This window comes from Suncus etruscus, chromosome 12, assembly GCF_024139225.1.
Source record: "Suncus etruscus isolate mSunEtr1 chromosome 12, mSunEtr1.pri.cur, whole genome shotgun sequence".
Taxonomy (NCBI): domain Eukaryota; kingdom Metazoa; phylum Chordata; class Mammalia; order Eulipotyphla; family Soricidae; genus Suncus; species Suncus etruscus.
In genome coordinates this window covers 88,810,365-88,829,288 of record NC_064859.1, presented here as the reverse complement: position 1 = coordinate 88,829,288, position 18,924 = coordinate 88,810,365, and the positions used below count along the sequence as shown (strand labels likewise).

The 18,924-nt window shown below is 39.4% G+C and overlaps 1 protein-coding gene across 1 annotated transcript in view; it reads left to right on the top strand.

Moving 5' to 3' along the window:
- The window catches only part of ATAD2B (ATPase family AAA domain containing 2B), a 150,623-nt gene that overhangs the window by 56,210 nt on the left and 75,489 nt on the right, over positions 1-18,924 (top strand). The window contains exons 11-14 of the mRNA XM_049784505.1: positions 1,029-1,144; positions 3,907-4,081; positions 6,914-7,002; positions 12,811-12,970. Of these exons, the coding sequence (XP_049640462.1) occupies positions 1,029-1,144; positions 3,907-4,081; positions 6,914-7,002; positions 12,811-12,970 (540 nt within the window). The remainder of the gene's footprint in view (positions 1-1,028; positions 1,145-3,906; positions 4,082-6,913; positions 7,003-12,810; positions 12,971-18,924) is intronic.

The window sequence follows — 18,924 nt, the reverse complement described above, 5'->3', positions numbered from 1 at the left end:
CACTGCCAGGTATGGCCCCAAATACAAAAACAACTTGTCCTTCCAGAAACAACCCCCCATTTATTATTTTAAACCTCTTAATGACTTGAAAGTTACCCCTTGACTGGCCTATCCCAAAGATTTTTGCTTAGAATGTACTGCCAAATAGGAACCTTCCAGCCTCCTGACAGATGTCAAGATTTCCCATCTTTCCCTTAGATTTTAAGGATTTATCTCCTTTAGAAGATTTTTCTTCATCTCTTCTAATATTGCTTAAATTTGTACATATGTAAATTTCTAATAATAGGAGGTGAGTCACTAAGTAAATGCAAAGCTGTCACTTTATTACAGCCTCAGTATTGTAACTTTATATAACCAGCTATATAGTTATACCTGGTTTTATAGTTTATAATTATATATTATATACCCTTTGTTTATAGTTTTATAGATTATAGCTATATAATATATATTTATATATAGTTTATAGTTACATATTATATACCCATTGTATATTATCCATATGCAGAATATAATCCTTATAAAAACCTTGAATGATGATTCATCACTTAACATAGATAAGGATATTAAACTCTGAAATATTAAATAAACTACTTAGGACCCCTTGAATCTTAACTGGTAAATTATCAGTACTTCCTAGCACCCTTAGAATGGTCCCCCACTTTAATTCCATGTAACAGACACCATATAAATTTACTCTAACTCAATTCCCAATCCTCTTGCCTCAGCCCCAAGCCAAAGCAGACTTGAACAGTGAAAACACCTCTCTGGTCTCTGTCAGTGACGGAATAGACATGCAATAGCCCAGGCCAGAAAATCAGAGCAGAGTGAACTGGGGCTTCTGGAAAATCCATTTTCATGATCAAAAACAAACTTGAAATTGTACTCTAAACCTTCTGCCTAATAGTTCTTGTTGAAGGCATGTCTTACTGAACCATATGGCTACCTAATAATTGTTAAAAAAAAAAAAAAGGGTGGGAGAGGGAAACAGTTACAATTATTTTATATTAATTTTCCCCCTTCTTTCCAAGGTGCGGTTTGATAGCATAGGTGGCTTGAGCCATCATATTCATGCATTAAAGGAAATGGTAGTATTCCCACTACTATATCCAGAAATTTTTGAAAAATTTAAAATTCAGCCTCCAAGGTAATGTCTAAGAAGCTTTTTATTGTTATTACCATTACTTTATTAAATTATAATTATTATAAATAAAAATATTACTATGTTTTTATTTGATGTGTTCTTATAATAAGGAATAGCAATGAGGTCTTGATATACAGGGGTGTATTGATTGAGTCCTGGTGGTGCTTAGGGATCTAACTGGGTTGGCCACATGAAAGGCAAACAAATGCCTTACCCACTGTGTTATTACTCCAGCCCCCTCTATAACCCTCTTATTACTCTTTTTTTGTTTTGTTTTGTTTTGGTTTGGTTTTTGGTTTTTGGTTTTTGGGCTTCATCCAGAAGCACTCAGGAATTACTCCTTCCTGATCTACATTGAGAAAAATCACTCCTGCCAGGGTTGGGGGACCATATGGGTTGCTGGGGATCGAACTTGGGCTCTTCCCAGGTTGGTCGCATTCAAGTCAAATGCCCTACCCCTTGTGCTATTGCTCTGACCCCATTGTTACACTCTTTCTAGTTTTTTGGGGGGCAACATATAGTTGTGCTTAGTGGGGAGCATAGGGACGTCAGGGATTTAAGTTTGTTCGACCCCACCTGCTGCATCATTTTTCTAGCTGCCCCCCTTTTTAAATTTTTTTTGTGACACATTCTAAAATGTGCCATTTTTTGGCTGGAGCAAAACTTGTGGAAATTTGGTTTCTTGCCATATAACTCTCACTCTTTTAAATATTTCTTGATTATCAAAGCTTGCTGCCTTTTTTTTTTTTTTTTTTTTTTTTTTTGGGTCACACCCGGCAGTGCTCAGGGGTTATTCCTGGCTCCAGGCTCAGAAATTGCTCCTGGCAGGCACGGGGGACCATATGGGGCGCCGGGATTCAAACCGATGACCTTCTGCATGAAAGGCAAAATGCCTTACCTCCATGCTATCTCTCCGGCCCCAGCTTGCTGCTTTTTGTTTGTTTGTTTTTTGTTTGTTTTTTTTTTTTTGGCCACACCCAGTGACGCTCAGGGGTTACTGCTGACTATGTGCTCAGAAATTGTTCTTGGCTTGGGAGACTATATGGGACAAGGGGGAACTGAGGTCCGTCCTAGGATAGCGCTGACAAGGCCTTACCTGTAGCTATTATAGCACCATGATTTACTAAGTTGTTCATAATACAACCGTTTCAGGTATTAAATATTCGAGCACCAGTCCCACTACCAGTGTGACCTTCCTTATACTGGCTTCCCCAGGTTCCCATGCACCAACCTAACCTTCACCCTTGCCGGCACAAAGTTACTTCATATTGTTTGTTATAACGCAAAGGCAGATGTTATTAAAGCTTTGAACAATATGGGTCAACGTGTAATGATTGTTACATCTCTCAGTGGTGCTACTAAAGTCAATGCTGAAGCATTTATTAGGCTGTAGTTGGTGCTAGTTGAGCCTTCTATTGTACTGTTTAGTTTCACTGAGCCTGGTGAGCTTCTATGCAATTTCCCCATCAGATTTGCTGTGATCTTACTAGGCTGGCACTATGAAATTTTGAGATGTCATGCGGTTGCTTGCAGATCTATAGATCTGGAACAAATTTAGTAGTTTGGCAGTTTGATAAGGTTAAATTGTGGACCTTTTCTTGGAAGGTGTTGGGTATGGCTGTGGATTGCTCTGCCTTTAGGCAGAAAGGGGACTATGCTCACACCCATTCTGAGATGTTTGCCGAGCTTTCAGCTCAGCTCAAACCAGACTACCTGAGCAGTTATCATTTTCTTTTGGCCCAATAAGAAAATTTTTTTGGGAGGGAGTCATACCCACCTGTGCTCAGGAATCACTCCTGGCAGGTTCTGGGGACCATAGGGGACTCCAATGATCGAATCTGGGTTGGCTACATGCAATGCAAATGCCCTACCCAGTGTGTTATCACTCCAGCCCCTTTCAAATGTTCTGTGAATTGAGAGTATAAAGGAGGGGAAGGTTTCTCGGGATTATGTGAAAAATATGGACAGCGTTTGTGATTGGTATGGTGTAGTAGCACAGCAAGTATAAAAGATCATTTATGGGGCTGGAGCAGTGGCGCAGTGTTAGGGCATTTGCCTTGCAAGAGGCCAAGCTAGGAATGACTGCAGTTCAATTCCCTGGTGTCCCATGTGGTTCCCCCAAGCCAGGAGCGATTTCTGAGTGCATAGCCAGGAGTAACCTCTGAGCATCACCGGGTGTGGCCCTAAACCAAAAAAATAAAAAACTTGGGGCCGGGAAGGTGGCGCTAGAGGTAGGTGTCTGCCTTGCAAACGCTAGCCAAGGAAAGATCACGACCGCGGTTCGATCCCCCGGCATCCCATATGGTCCCCCCAAGCCAGGGGCAATTTCTGAGTGCTTAGCCAGGAGTAGCCCCTGAGCATCAAATGGGTGTGGCCCCCCCAAAAAAACAAAAAAAAATCGTTTATATTATAAATAATGATATCTTAATAAAAACTGATTTGGAAAAACAAAAACAACTGATAGCAATAATGTGATTTTTTTTTTGCAGTAATGTGATTTTGTGTGAACTAATTCAGAAATACTATATGCTGTTACAGATTTAAGTCTTTTATCGTATCAGAATATATAAGATTGATTCTGTATGAAGGTATTAATAAAAATGCTTTTGAGAATTCTTAGCAAAGTGAAACTTGTTTGTTTTTACTCTATATAATGTTACCATTATCTAATAATACATCTACATAGAAAATTACATGGAAGATGTATCTTACTGGTGGCAAGTGGTGATGATAATATTAATTGACTTTGGTTCTTTAATCTTCAGGGGTTGTTTGTTTTATGGCCCTCCCGGCACAGGTAAAACCTTAGTAGCCAGAGCACTAGCTAATGAGTGCAGTCAAGGAGACAAAAAGGTGGCTTTTTTTATGCGCAAAGGAGCAGACTGTCTGAGCAAGTGGGTTGGTGAATCAGAACGGCAACTTAGATTACTTTTTGATCAGGTAAGAAAAACCAAATAATTTAAGAATATCATTTGAGTATTTAACGTAGCCTATGAATATAAACTTTGAGGAAGCATATTTTCCAATATGTCTATTCAAAAAAACTTCTACTAGTAGTCTGTTATCAAAATATTTAGGTGTCTGCTAGATTTACAATACCATGCTTGATACTTTTGAGAACTCTGGATATATGTAAGTTTCACTAGATATAATGTAATTAAGAGACTAGACTAAGCCTGTATGTTTTATATTTCTGAAGCAAGTGCAACAAAGCAGTATATTTTATTTTATAAGATGTAACTACAGTGCTGAAAGAATTCTGCAATAAAGTCAGAGTAAAATATGTGACTTACTTTATTTTTATTCTAAAAATAAAATTTTTTGTCTAAGTGAGAGAAGAGAATGAGAATAAACAGGTTTTAGGGTACTTGCTTTGCTTGCAGTGAACCTTAGTTTGCTCCTGGCACCGCATATTTGTCCCCAGACCATCACCAGGAGCGATGGGGTGGTGAGCTCTTGAGTATGGGACAAAAGAAACAAAATACTGCCTTTTTTTTTTTTTTAGGGAGAAGGGGTATCTTAAAAGGCAGTGTTACTGTTTTGTACAAAGGATGCCCAGGTTCAGTCATTCTCACCATATGATACCCTGAGCTTCTCTAAGGAGTGATCCCCTCAGAACTGAATGAATTACCTCTTCTTACTCTCATTTTTTATTTCTGAGGCACATCTGGTGATGCTCAGGAATCACTTTTCAGGGAACTGTACAGTTATAAAATTAAGTTATGATGTAAATTATAAAATTAAGTTATGATGTAAATTAACTTCTGATGGTCTGAGCAAGTAAAGAAATTCATATTGTTAATGAGACTAGTCTTTGACAATGTCAAAGTAATTCTTATGAAATTACAAAATAAAATAAAAATCAATAAGAATATAATAAGTACCTGTTAGTAAGGTGATATGTATTATCTTTCATAATTGGCAAAGTTTATTACATTATTTTTAGTTTAAAAGTTTAATCGGGCTGGAGTAATGGTATGTGGAATGTGGATAGGATACTTGCCTTGCATGAAGTTGACCCAGATTCTATCGTGGGCATCCTATATGATGCCCCTCAGCCTTGTCAGAAGTGATGCTCGAGTTTAGAGCTGGGATAAGTTCTGAGCACCATTGAGTGTGACCCAAAAACCAAGTCAAGTCAAACCAAAAAAGTCTTTAAAAAAATTGAGAGAGGGCTGGAACACCAGCTCATTCCATGAAGCTCAGCACAAAGAGTGGTGAATACAGCTATAGAAATAACTACACAGAGAACTACCATAATCAAGTGAATGAATGAGGGAACTGGAAAGCCTGTCTGGAGTACAGGTGGGGGTGGAGTGGGATGGAGGGAGATTTGGGACATTGGTGGTGGGAATGTTGCACTGGTGAAGGGGGGTGTTCTTTACATGACTGAAACCTAATCACAATCATTTATGTAATCAAGATGTTCAAATAAAGAAGAAAAAATAATAATAAAAAAGATAAAAACAAAAAAACAAACAAAAATTTTTTTGTTTTGTTTTTGGGTCGCACCTGGCAAACACTCAGGGGTTACTCCTGGCTGGATGCTCTCGCTCCTGGCAGGCTCAGGGGATCATATGGGATGCCGGGATTCGAACCACCGTCCTTCTGCATGCAAGGCAAATGCCTTACCATCATGCAATCTCTCCGGCCCCCATAAACAAATTTTTTTTAGTTTTTATTGGCATTAAAAATTGCATGTTCCATTTAGGGGGCTTGCCTTAACATGGCCAACCCGGGTTCAATCTCTGGCATTACATATGGTCCTTTGCGCATTGCCAGAGAATTCCTGAGTGTAGAGCCAGGAGTAATCCTTGAGCACTACTTGTTGTGCCTTATCCTACAAAAAAATTGCTGTACTCTTAATGCATTGAGTGACAGAAATAAAGTAAGATTCTTTTTTTTTTTTTTTTTTTTGGTTTTTGGGCCACACCCGGTACCGCTCAGGGGTTACTCCTGGCTATGAGCTTAGAAGTCGCTCCTGGCTTGGGGGACCATATGGGACACCGGGGGATTGAACCGCGGTCCGTCCAAGGCTAGCGCAGGCAAGGCAGGCACCTTACCTCTAGTGCCACCGCCCGGCCCCTAAAGTAAGATTCTTTTTTTTTTTTTTTTTTTTTTTTTTTTTTGGTTTTTGGGCCACACCCGTTTGACGCTCAGGGGTTACTCCTGGCTATGTGCTCAGAAATCGCCCCTGGCTTGGGGGGACCATATGGGACGCCGGGGGATCGAACCGCGGTCCGTTCCTTGATAGCGCTTACAAGGCAGACACCTTATCTCCAGCGCCACCTTCCCGGCCCCTAAAGTAAGATTCTTAACCCAAAGTGCTCAATGTTAGTTTAAGTCTGTGTAGCCTTCATCAAGATAATGTAATTGATGTTAAAATATGTAAATATCTCAAAAAATAATGGTTGGATGAGTGAAGATATAGCTTGGCATGTTGTCCAGAGACTGGCATGTTGTTTAGATATTTCATTTTTGTCTGTTATGTTTTAACTACTCATGCTGATAGTAGGAATCTCTCTTTGTATTTGGGGCCACAGAGATAGTACAGTGAGGAGGGTGCTTGCCTTTTATGCAACTGACCAAGGTTCAATCCCTGGCATACTGTATATGTCTCCGCCCACCCCCAGCTCTGTCATAGTGATCACTGAGCACAGAACCAGGAAACTCAATTTTAAACTCCCGCATGTTGTACTATTTGCTTATGTTACTTATTAAGAAAATAATTACAAAATAAGAATTTATATTTAATGTTTTTTCCTGTTGTAGGCATATTTGATGAGACCTTCTATAATATTTTTTGATGAAATAGATGGATTAGCTCCAGTTCGTTCAAGCAGACAAGATCAGATCCACAGGTATTTTTTTCCTTTTCTGGTTATATTGGATTCATTTTACTAATTACCCCTTGGGTAATTGCTGTTAGGTGTATAAAGAATTGAAAACTGTAGTGTTCTGGGTGAACATTTCTTTTGTATTTAATCTTGGTAAGATCCCAGATCTTAGAGAATGATGAATATATGTTTTTTTTTTTTTGTTTTTGTTTGTTTTTTAAAGAAACCCATTTGTAGAGCATTTACCTTGAAATATGTTAAGGAATGATCCCTGGAACCATCAAAATAAAAACTACAATCAGACATAATGTTAAAAATCATATATATGGACAAAATAAAACAATTCAATTCAGAAATGTTTTACAATGATTAGATGAGAGAAACACCATGTTCATGAGTGACAGAATTTCATTTGTTCTACCTCAGTTCAGTATAGCTCTATTCAATATAATACCATTTTGGGTTATTTTGACCAAATGTTGTGAAACTTAACATGAAAATATAAAATACTAACAGTAGTGAAGAATTTTGTCAAAGAACAAGTGAAAGGACCTGTTCTACCAGTCATTAGATCTTTTAACCTATACTTTAGTATTTGTGGAAAACTAGACAAATAGAGTAATGGGACAGAATTTTGCAGCCTTATTAGATCAATTTATATTCTCATATATACATTTGTATGTGTATATATTTTTTTAAACAAACATATAGGTATCCCCAGCAATATATATCGAAAATGTCAGCAGTACAAACCAAGGAGATAATTGAAGTGGGAGAGCACATGTGTAGATGTGCCAGGGCCAAATTTCTACCCCTAACTCTATATAATTAGTCATGGTTTTAGCCTGGTGGCTTGTGATTACCACTAAGGTGACCTCTAATTTTGGCTTTTCTTTGCTTTGGCTTATTTGGCCCATATCCAGTAGAGCTCAGGGCTTACTCCTGGCTCTTTGCTTAAGGATCATTCCTGTTGGGGCTTGGAGAACCATATGGGGTTTCAGGGATTGCATACAGATCAGCTACGTGCAAGGCAGGCACCTTAGCCACTGTATTATCCATTCTTGCCCTTGCCTCCATTTGTCAAGAATGTCCTTTATCAGTGTGGCACAGTGTCTCCTGTAGGCACTTGTCTGGGAGTAATCCCTTACGCACTCACCAGAAGAAGACTTTGAGTTAAATTTATGCTGTTTTTTTTTTTTCCTCGGAGGGGGTGGATTTAGGGGTTTGGCCATACCCACCTGTTAATTCTTTATTTATTTATTTATTTTTTGGTGGGGGGTTTGAGCCACACCCGGCTGGGCTCGGGGATTACTTCTGGCTATCTGCTCAGAAATCGTTCCTGGCAGGCAAGGGGGAAAAATATGGGATGCTGGGATTCAAACCATCTTTGGTCCTGGGTCGGCTGCTTGCAAAGCAAATGCCCTACAACTGTGCTATCTCTCTGGTCCCCTCACCTGTTAATTCTTATTGCATCCTAACTTTGTGCTCAGAGATTACTACTCCTGATGTTACAGCACCATATGTGGTACATGGATTTGGGGTCATCCAAGTGCAAGGCAAACATCTTACCACTGTCCTTTCTGGCTCGAAGCTAGATTTTTAATCTATTTCTCCCATCCAAGTACTAACCAGGCCCGACCCTGCTTAGCTTCCGAGATTAGACAAGATTGGGCACGTTCAGGGTGGTATGGCCGTAGACTTTAATCTATTTCTCACGTTGTCTTGAGACTTCTTTGTCATCTAGAAATCTTTTTTATGAAATACTTGAAAATGTTGACAAATCTTAACCAATGTTTGAAAAATAACTGTATTTGTAATATACTAAGGGAAAAATGTAAAGTTTGTTATGATCAAGTATAAATGCATGCTTAGGAATACTTATTTTCTACCCCATTGAGAGACTTGCCATTAATTTTGTTTGTCAGTTAAAAGAAGCACATGTCCTTCTTTGAAACGTACTATGTCTAGCATTTTGGTTCACTTATAGATTTGTGAAACAACTAGACCAGTTTGGAAGTAAGAATGATTTTCTTTAAAATTCTGAGCATATTGGAGAAGTTATTTTCAGCAGGTGCTACCAGTTAAAATAAAGGAATAGAAGAACAGTTGGAAAATACAAGGAAGATTTACTAGTATTATGGTTTGTGTTATAATTAGACAAAATATTTTCCAGAAATGTTTAACTTACAGTTTAAAAACTATTAAGTATTCACAAAAACTAAAATCCATAGTGGTTTACCACTGAGCTTAGTTAAGAAAGGCAGCCATTGCAGTAAATTGTTTAAATGTAGTTAAGCCTTGAGCAATAATACAGTGCAGTTAGAGCACTTGCTTTGCACTCTGCTACCCTAATTTAATCTTCAGCATACCATCTGGGCCTCTGCTCTGAGCCCATGAGAGTCAGGAGGCAATCCTTGACCACTGCCAAGTATGGTGCCCCCTCCCCCCCCCAAAAAAAAACTATAGTGGTTATACAAATGTAATTCTGTAAATCAGACATCTTATATTTGCTAAATAACACACCAGTTTGCTTTCTGTGAAAATAAACTATTTTCTATTTCAACATTAGTATTAAAATACTTTCCTTGGGACCAGAGCAGTAGCATAGCAATAGGGTGTTTGCCTTGCACGCCACCAACCCGGGCCAGGCCTGGGTTCAATCCTAGCATGCCACATGGTCCCCTGAGCCTGCCAGGAGCGATTTCTAAGTGCAGAGACAGGAGTAACCCCTGAGCACCACTGGATGTGGCCCCAAATCCGCCCCCAAAACTTTTCTTATCTAGATCTTCGTTTAAACTGTTTGATTCAGTAACTTTTTGTTTGTTTTGATTTTTTGGGGCCACACCCAGTGACTCTCAGGGCTTACTCCTGCTATGTGCTCAGAAATCGCTCTTGGCTAAAGGGGCCCATACGGGATTTCAGGGGATCAACAAGGTCCGTCCTGGATCTGCCTCGTGCAAGGCAAACACTGTACTGCAGTGCTATCTCTCTAGCCCCTTTGTAACCATTGTAACCATTGTTACTATTATAGAATGGTTTAATTTCCTGAGGAAGAAACCTTGTATTCTTTTTTTTTTTTTGTTTGTTTGTTTGTTTTTGGGCTGCACCTGGTGACCCTCAGGGGTTACTTCTGGCTATGCACTCAGAAATTGCTCCTGGCTCGGAGGAACATATGGGACGCTGCAGGGATCAAACCATGGTCTGCCCTATGTTAGTGCGAGCAACTTGAACCACCACTCCTGCCCCATTTTTTCTTTTTCTTTCTTTCTTTTTGTAAACCTTGTATTCTTTTTTTTTTTTTTTTTTTTTTTTTTTGGTTTTTGGGTCACACCTGGCAGTGCTCAGGGGTTATTCCTGGCTCCAGGCTCAGAAATTGCTCCTGGCAGGCACAGGGGACCATATGGGGCGCCGGGATTCGAACCGATGACCTCCTGCATGAAAGGCAAACGCCTTACCTCCATGCTATCTCTCCGGCCCCAAACCTTGTATTCTTTTTGTTTTTGTTTTTGTTTTGTTTTGGCCACACCAAGTGGTGCTCAGGGGTTACTCCTGGCTATCTGCTCAGAAATAGCTCCTGGCAGGCACGGGGGACCATATGTGACGCTGGGATTTGAACCAACCACCTTAGGTCCTAGGTCGGCTGCTTGCAAGCAAACACTGCTGTGCTATCTCTCTGGCCCTAACTTTATATTCTTTAGCCATTATTGTCTTGCCTTCTAATCCTTAGTAACCACGCATATACTTTGTATTACTGTAGTGTTTATTTAGATTCATCTCTGCATTTCACATAGATGAAGTCACATGGAACATGGACTTGTTAGTTATCTTCTTTGAATTACACCATGTTTTAGTGTTTCCTCCATGTGTCAGCATCTATGAGCACTATATTTTTATTGACAAATAATAATCCATTTTGTAGATACATGGACTTAATGTATGAATGTGGCACTTGGAGCTCATTTGAGTTACAAACAGTTTTTGGCTGTGGTGAATAAAGGGTGAATATTCATGTACAAGTTTTTTTTTTATGGCTGTTGCTGGATTATATGGTAATTTTATTTATCTATTTATTTTCTTGGCCACACTCAGCTATTCTCAGAGGTAATGCCTTGCTCTGTATTCAGGAATCACTCCTGGTTGCCTTAGGGACCATATGGGATGCCAGATATTGTACTGGGTTGGTCCATGCATGGCAAACATTTTACCTGTTGCACTACTGTTCTGGCCCTGATCATTTTATATTTAATAGTTGAAAAAACTGTGAGACTATTTTTCCAAGATGCATACTAAGTTTCCTATCAGTATATTTAGTGTTTTAGTTTCTACACTTCCTTATCAACACTTGTTATTTTTTTAATTATAATAATCTAAGAGGAATGGTATTTAATTTTAAAAAACATATGTAATTGGGGGCCAGAGTGTTAGTACAATGGATAGGGTAGTTTGCCTTGCCAAGAGGCCAACCAGGTTCAATCTCTAGCATGCCATATGGTCCCTTGAGCTTGCCAGGAATAATTTCTAAGAGCAGAGCCAGGTAACGCCTGAGCACCTCCAGGTGTGGCCCCAAACCAAAAACAAACCAACAAAAAAACAAACAAAAACATTTATAAAATTATGATAGGGGCTGAAGTGGTGGCGCAGTGGTAGGGTTTTTTTGCCTTGCACGCCCTGACTTAGGACGGACCACGGTCCGATCCCTGGTGTCCCATATGGCCCCCCTGACCAGGAGCAATTTCTGAACGCATAGACAGGAATTATCCGTGAGCGTCACTGGGTATGGCCTAAAAACCAAAAATAAAAAGTTAATGATGAACTTTTTATATAACTTCATGGGTAAATAAATAGGGGCTTGCCTTACATGGAGAAGGATGGTGGTTTGAATCCTGGCATCCCATATGGTCCCCCGAGCCTGCCAGGAGAGATTTCTGAGCATAGAGCCAGGAGTAACCCCTAAGTGCTGCTGGGTGTGACCCAAAAACAAAACAACAACAACAGAAAGAAATATATATTTAAATATTTTGGCTATTTTAAAATTAAGTGAATTTTTCTTTTCTCGCAGTTCTGAGACTCAAACTAAGGGCCTCATAGATCTGAGGCATCTCAAGCCATATATCCATTTCCCCTTCTTTTACTACTCATAATTATTCTTTTTATATTTTATATTGGCTGAGCCTTATGAAATACATAATTTATAAATATTTTATCTTTTGTTTTCATTTCTCTTGCTTTCATAGTTTCTTTATTTTTTGGGACCACATTCAATGATGCGTAGAGGCTATTCCTGATCAGTGCTTGGGGGGACCATGCAGTCTCAGTGATGGAACCTAAGGTGCTGGAGCATGCACTCAAATTCTTTAAGCTATCCCTTCATCGTTTTGTCCCTTCCACTTTCCTAACCTTCCTCCCACTCTCTCACCCCTCCCAAGCAATGGCAGTGCTTAGGGGTTATTCTCACTCTGCACTCAGTAGCAATCTCTGGTGGATTTGGGGGACCAAATTGGATACTGGGGATTGAACCTATGTTAGCCATTTGTAAGACACGCGTCCTACCTGCTGTATCATCACTCCGACCCTTCATAGTTTCTAAAGCAGAAAAAGATGCGAATTTTGACAGCCTATTTTTATCATTTTTTTGTTTTTTGATGTTATAGTTGTTGAGGAATTGTTTGATTACTTTATAAAATGACTTCTGTACATTATATGATCTGAATTAAGATATAATAGATATGATAGAAGTTATATCTTCTATAAATTATAATGCTGTAAATTTAGCATTTCAGTCTTATAAGAGCATAAGAAATTTTTATTTAATGTTTGAAAATTTCGTTACAGCTCTATAGTATCAACCCTCCTTGCTCTTATGGATGGATTAGACAACAGAGGTGAAATTGTTGTTATTGGTGCTACAAATAGACTTGATTCTATAGACCCTGCTCTCAGGAGACCTGGTCGTTTTGACAGAGAATTCCTATTCAATCTGCCTGATCAAAAGGTAAAAATGTTTCTGCTTTTAGTAAATTAAGATTATGAAGCGTATACACACAAAGATACACACATCATACATGCCCTGAGAAACATACTTTGAGAGATACTGAGATTCTTCTTCTTCTATTTTTTTTGTGCTTTTTTTGGGTCTAGCCCATGGCTTCACACATGCAGTTTAAGTACTCTACAGTTGAACCACCTCCCCAGTGATGCTCTGATTCTCATATTTTTGTGGCAGTAGAAATAAACCCCTGGACCTTACACATGAAAGCAAGTACTCTCTGGTTGAGCTACCCCCTTGGCCCATGCATTCATTAAAAAAAAAAACCAAAAAACTCTGGGCCAAGGACCTAGTATAGTAGGTAAGGCGCTTGCCTGGTATGTAACTGACCCTAGTTTGAACCCTGGCATCTTATATGGTCCCCTGAGCACTGCCAGGAATGATCCCTAAGTTCATAGCCAGGAATAACCCTTGAACATTGCTAGGTGTGGCCCAAAAACAAAAAACCAAAGAGAAACTCTGCTTATATGTTACCTTAGTGAATATTTGAAGAATTGCAATTATTGAATAATTTAGGTTATTTTCTGTTAAAAGTTATCTGAAAACTTGAGGGTGTTTTGTTTTTGGGCTACACTTGGCAGTGCTCTGTCAGGGCTTACTCCTGACTCTGTGCTCAGGGGTCAGTCCTTGCAGGGCTTGGGAGACCATATACACTGTTTTGAGTTTGAGCCTGGGTTGACTGTGTGCAAGGCAAGTTCCCTATCCCCTGTATTCTGCTCCAGCCCCTGACAATTGGAGTTTTAAGAAGAGGAAATTTTGATTAGGTTACTGTTGATGTTGGATTATTCCTTAGTTCTCCAGATTCTAGTAATTATGTTATATATAGTTTGTTTATATATACAGCTCTAGAGAACTCACTCGTTTTTTAGGGGATGTTATTTGGGTCACACCGTCCATTGCTCAGACTACATAAATTTGCCTTACCCACTGTGCTATCACTCCAGCCCAAGGACTCACTACTTTTTATGGTACTTTTCATGTAGTAGCCTAAAATATCAAATAAGTCTAAGAATAAATTTATTCTAAATACTATTATAAAAATAACAAGAAGATTCATAAATATTACAACATATTTATACATATATTTGTTTCTAGAACATGGATTTTGGTAAAAATCTTAGTAAAATGCCTGATTAGCATGCATAAATGTCTCGGTGTGTAGAACAGTTTTGACGAATTTATAGAAATGAAGATGATAGTTACACTATGGTAAGTAGCTCATGTATTAACATCATTCTGCACAGCCTCTAGTATTTCTCTCACTTTTGGATTGGCAGTCCAACTCAAGAACTTTAGATTGGAATTAGACTTAGTGAATTTTTTCAGGACAGCACAAGAATATGCAGCATAATTTTTATCGCCCAAGTGCAACTTCTGTGTCTGTCTGTACCAATGCAAAGAAGTATGATTAGGTTTGGGAAACGACTGAAGTGGGTGTGGTCTATTTCAGCACTAGAACACATTAGCTGCCTTGTTTTGGAAGTAGCTTTTACCCTTGTAGGGATGTCTTTTAGATATTAGTAGTAACAGCCAGGGATATCTTTTGAGAATTTCCCAGTACTTGGGGATTATGCCTAGATCTGGAAACACAGCTACTATTCATTCAAGCAAAGGAAACTCATTGCCTTCATTTTGTGTTGTATTTTGTATTGTCCTAGTCTTATAGGCCTTTGTCTGTTTTGGAATTACAGTTCTAGAATAGATCCCTTAAATCCTAGATTTAACATAAAGTAAGATTTTGAGCTTTATAATTAGCTCAAGAGAGTAGACACAGGAAATGATAGAAAGAATTGGCATTGCTTAAATGATCTTTCTACCCAAAGCATTATTGCTATTGATTGCATTCCCTAGCAAAATTCCAACTCTTCCAATTTTGGGATTCCAATATTAAAAAATTCTATTCTTTTTTTTTGGGGGGGTGGTGGGGAACACATCTGGTGATGCTTAGGGGGTACTCCTAGCTATGCTCTCAGAAATCGCTCCTGGCTTTGGGGACCATATGGGATGCTGGGGGATTGAACCGCGGTCCATCCTAGGTTAGCAGACGCCTCACTTGTGCCACCACCCTGGTCCCTAAAAATTTCTTTGTTTGTTTGTTTTTGTTTTGTTTTTGGGTTACACCCGGCGGTGCTCAGGGGCTACTCCTGGCTGTCTGCTCAGAAATAGCTCCTGGCAGGCATGGGGGACCATATGGGACACCGGGATTCGAACCAACCACCTTTGGTCCTGGATCGGCTGCTTGCAAGGCAAACGCCGCTGTGCTATCTCTCCAGGCCCTCTATTCTTTTTTTTGTTTTTTTGTTTTGTTTTTTTGGGCCACACTCGTTTGATGCTCAGGGGTTACTCCTGGCTAAGCGCTCAGAAATTGCCCCTGGCTTGGGGGAACCATATGGGATGCCGGGGGAATGAACCGCGGTCCTTCCTTGGCTAACTCTTGCAAGGCAGACACCTTACTTCTAGTGCCACTCGCCAGCCCCAAAATTTCTATTCTTTAAGGAAATAAAACACACATTACTAAGAATTATATAGAATCACCAAAAAATCTACTTAAGTAACAAGCACATTCCTAAAAGAAAAAGTGAGAAGCATTGTGGCTCCTGATGTTCAACTGTATCTAAAGCTATTGCAATCGGGATGAAGTGATAGTACAGCAGGTAGGATGTTTGCCTTGCATGTGGCTGACCCAGATTTGATCCCCCAGTATTCCATATGGTGCCTTCAAGCCTGCCAGGAGTAATTTCTGAGCCCAGAGCTAGGAGTGACACTGAGCACCATTGGGTGTGACCTAACCACCACCACCCCTCTCAAAAAAAAAAAAAAAAAAAGAGACAAAAGGCTTTTTTTTTTTTTTTTTTTTTTTTTGGCTTTTGGTTTTTGGTTTTTGGGTCACACCCAGCATCGCTCAGGGTTTACTTCTTGCTCCATGCTCAGAAATCGCTCCTGGCAGGCTCGGGGGACCATATGGGCTGCTGGGATTCGAACCACCGTCCTTCTGCATGCAAGGCAAACACCCTACCTCCATGATATCTCTCCGGCCCCAGAAAAGGCTATTCTAATCAAAGTGTTGTCATTGTAATTATAGCAGCTCCCTAATCTCATGGAGTAGATTTTAGAGCCCTGAACTAAGTCTTCAGATATACAGATAATTTATGACGGGGGGGGGGGGGGATAAAGCAAAAAAAATGGGTATTGTCTCCTTAATAGTGGAAAAACTGGAGAATCACATGGAGAAGAATGGAATTAGATTATATATCAAGTCACACACAAATTAACTTAAAATGTTTTATGAACTCAGATGTCATGCTTAAAGTACATGATTAAAAATAGGTAAAGGACTCCATGATGTTGGCTTTAATGGTGTCCTTGGCCATTTCATTCCATTACTAAGGAAAGCAAAAGCCAAAATAAATAAATGAGATTATCGAAACTATCATCAAAATAAAGGCATTCTTCTGAATAAGGGAAATTTTTCACACATCACATATCTTTCAAAAGGCAAATATCACCTACGTAAAGAATGGCAATATTCAGAAAAAAAACAAGAAAAAATAATCCCATTGGACAGGAGAGATATTGCCAAAAGTGTATGAAAAGAAATACTTGTCTTCACTGATCAGGGAAATCTAGAAAGCAGAACAATGAGACATCACCGCATACATGTAAGAATAGCCATAAAAAACATTTTGGGAACAATAAGTTTGGTGATGAGGAGAAAATGGAATCCTCATTTAAAGTTGGTGAGAATGTATATTGGCTAGTATCTATAGGAAACTATAGATTTCTCAGAAAGTTAAAAAATTGTACCAGGAAATGACCCAGCAATTCCATTCTGAAGTATGTATTCGATGAACAATGTAACTTTAATTTGGAAAGATACACACACTATGATTCAGTTATAACAAAAGGATAATATCTTGTATTTTGTGGCATAGATTGTGTTGGGGGATGTTGAACCCCTTGTCGGTGGTTTGTGAATCCAGAAATATCTCCCAAAATGAGAGATTACATCCCATTCTTCCGTTCCCTCTTTTGGGGGAAACATAAGTGGTAATTATCCACTGCAAATAATCCAGACGGATCCGAAGGTTGGGGGACAAAAGTTGGACAGTGAGAGTCCCTTAACAGTTCTGATGCCAATTCCAAAACAACAACCGAGCCAGCCGTCAGCTCTGCCAAAAAGCCCCTCTCGCCTCACCCCCAAGCTCTTTATTTTCTACTTAATTGCCCCCACCTGGAAGATCCAGGTGGGACGACAGGCAAAAAACAATCTTAGAAAATACACTACAGATTGAACTGCCGGATTTATGCTAAGTGAAAAAAGAGTGAAGCAAATATTGAATGATCTTATTCATATGATATATAAAGAAACAAATTAAGGGAACACAAATTATTGAATGAAAACAATTTTGTTATGTTTTGTTTTGGATCCATACCCAGCTGCGGTGCTCAGGGGTTACTCCTGGCTCTGTGTTCAGAAATCGCTTGTCAGGCTTGGAGGACCATATAGGATGCTGGGAACCAATCCTGGGCTCCTCCCTGGTCAGCCACGTGTTAGGCAAATGCCCTACCACTGTGCTATCATTTTGGCCTCATGAAAGCAAATTTTTAGACTTTGACCACTTATATGAGGTTAGCAGGAATCTAGGGTTAGACTGAGAGGGTTCAGTGGATTATGTTGGGGTGATATTGACAGCATGGTGAGCAGTATGGTATGTTAACCATTATTTCACTAAGACATGTAAGGCAGTGAAGTGAACTATCTAATGGAATTTTCTGTGTTGATGGACATACTAAGTATACTTTCCCGTTGATTGAAGTATATCCAGTATGATGGCCAATAGGTTCTGTGACTGCTGAGCTCTCGAAATGTTGCTGATCTATCCAGGGAACTGAATATTAAACTTTATTTAACATAGAAGTGCTTTTTAAAAGAAGCTAATGTTAAGTGATTAGTGTGGCTTTCTGTGTTGTACAGCATAAACCTTAGCCACAGATTGTTAGTATTTTTGGAGGGGTACTTATGATAGAACCAGGTCTCTGTGTCCTGTATGTACTTCATCACTGAGTTAAATCCCCGGGTTTTCTTTGTTTATTGAAAGTTTGTATTAAAAGTATCTGTACTATGAGAACTCTACCGTGTTTCTAAACCTGGGTCCGTGGCAAAGGCTTCCATAGACTGGTTATCTTTTTTCCTTTCTTTTTTTTTTGGGGGGAGGGGGGCTGTCACATTATTGATGCTTAGGGAGCCTGGTACATTTCTTGGTGGACATAAGTGATACTTTATGGAACCTGCCAGTGCCAGGGATTAGACACAGGTCTCCTTCATTCAAAGCTTGTGTTCTATCCTTTTGAGTTGTCTCCCTCGGCAAATTGACCATTTTCATAGATAATATTTGAAATTTTTCCAAGACCGGCTGAGATTGCTATGTTAGTCTTAAATATATATTGGTAGTGGGGGACAGAGCACTAATAGTTTAGCAGGTAGAGTGCTTGCCTTGCGTAAGGCTGAACCATGTTTTATCACTGGCATCTCATGGGCAAGCTTGCCAGGAATAATTCCTTAGCACAGAGCCAGAAATAAGCCCTGAGTTCTACCAGTTTTGACCCAAAAAGTAAGGGGGAGGGTGGATGTATTGAGAAGAGTGGAGATGAGGTTGTACTCTCCCCGTTCTGAGGATCCAACCCTGTGCCTTATACATGTTAAAACATGTACCTTACTGCTGAACTATATTCTGAACCTGGACTCTACCAGACTCTGTTCTTGAATGACTTTGGGTGGGGCTCTTGTGATATGTGATGTAGAAGACTGAGCTGGGATGGTCACTTGTAGGACAAGCACCTTAATTCCTATACTATCTCTATAGCCCTCTTTGTATTAATTTTAAGATGGGAAAAATATC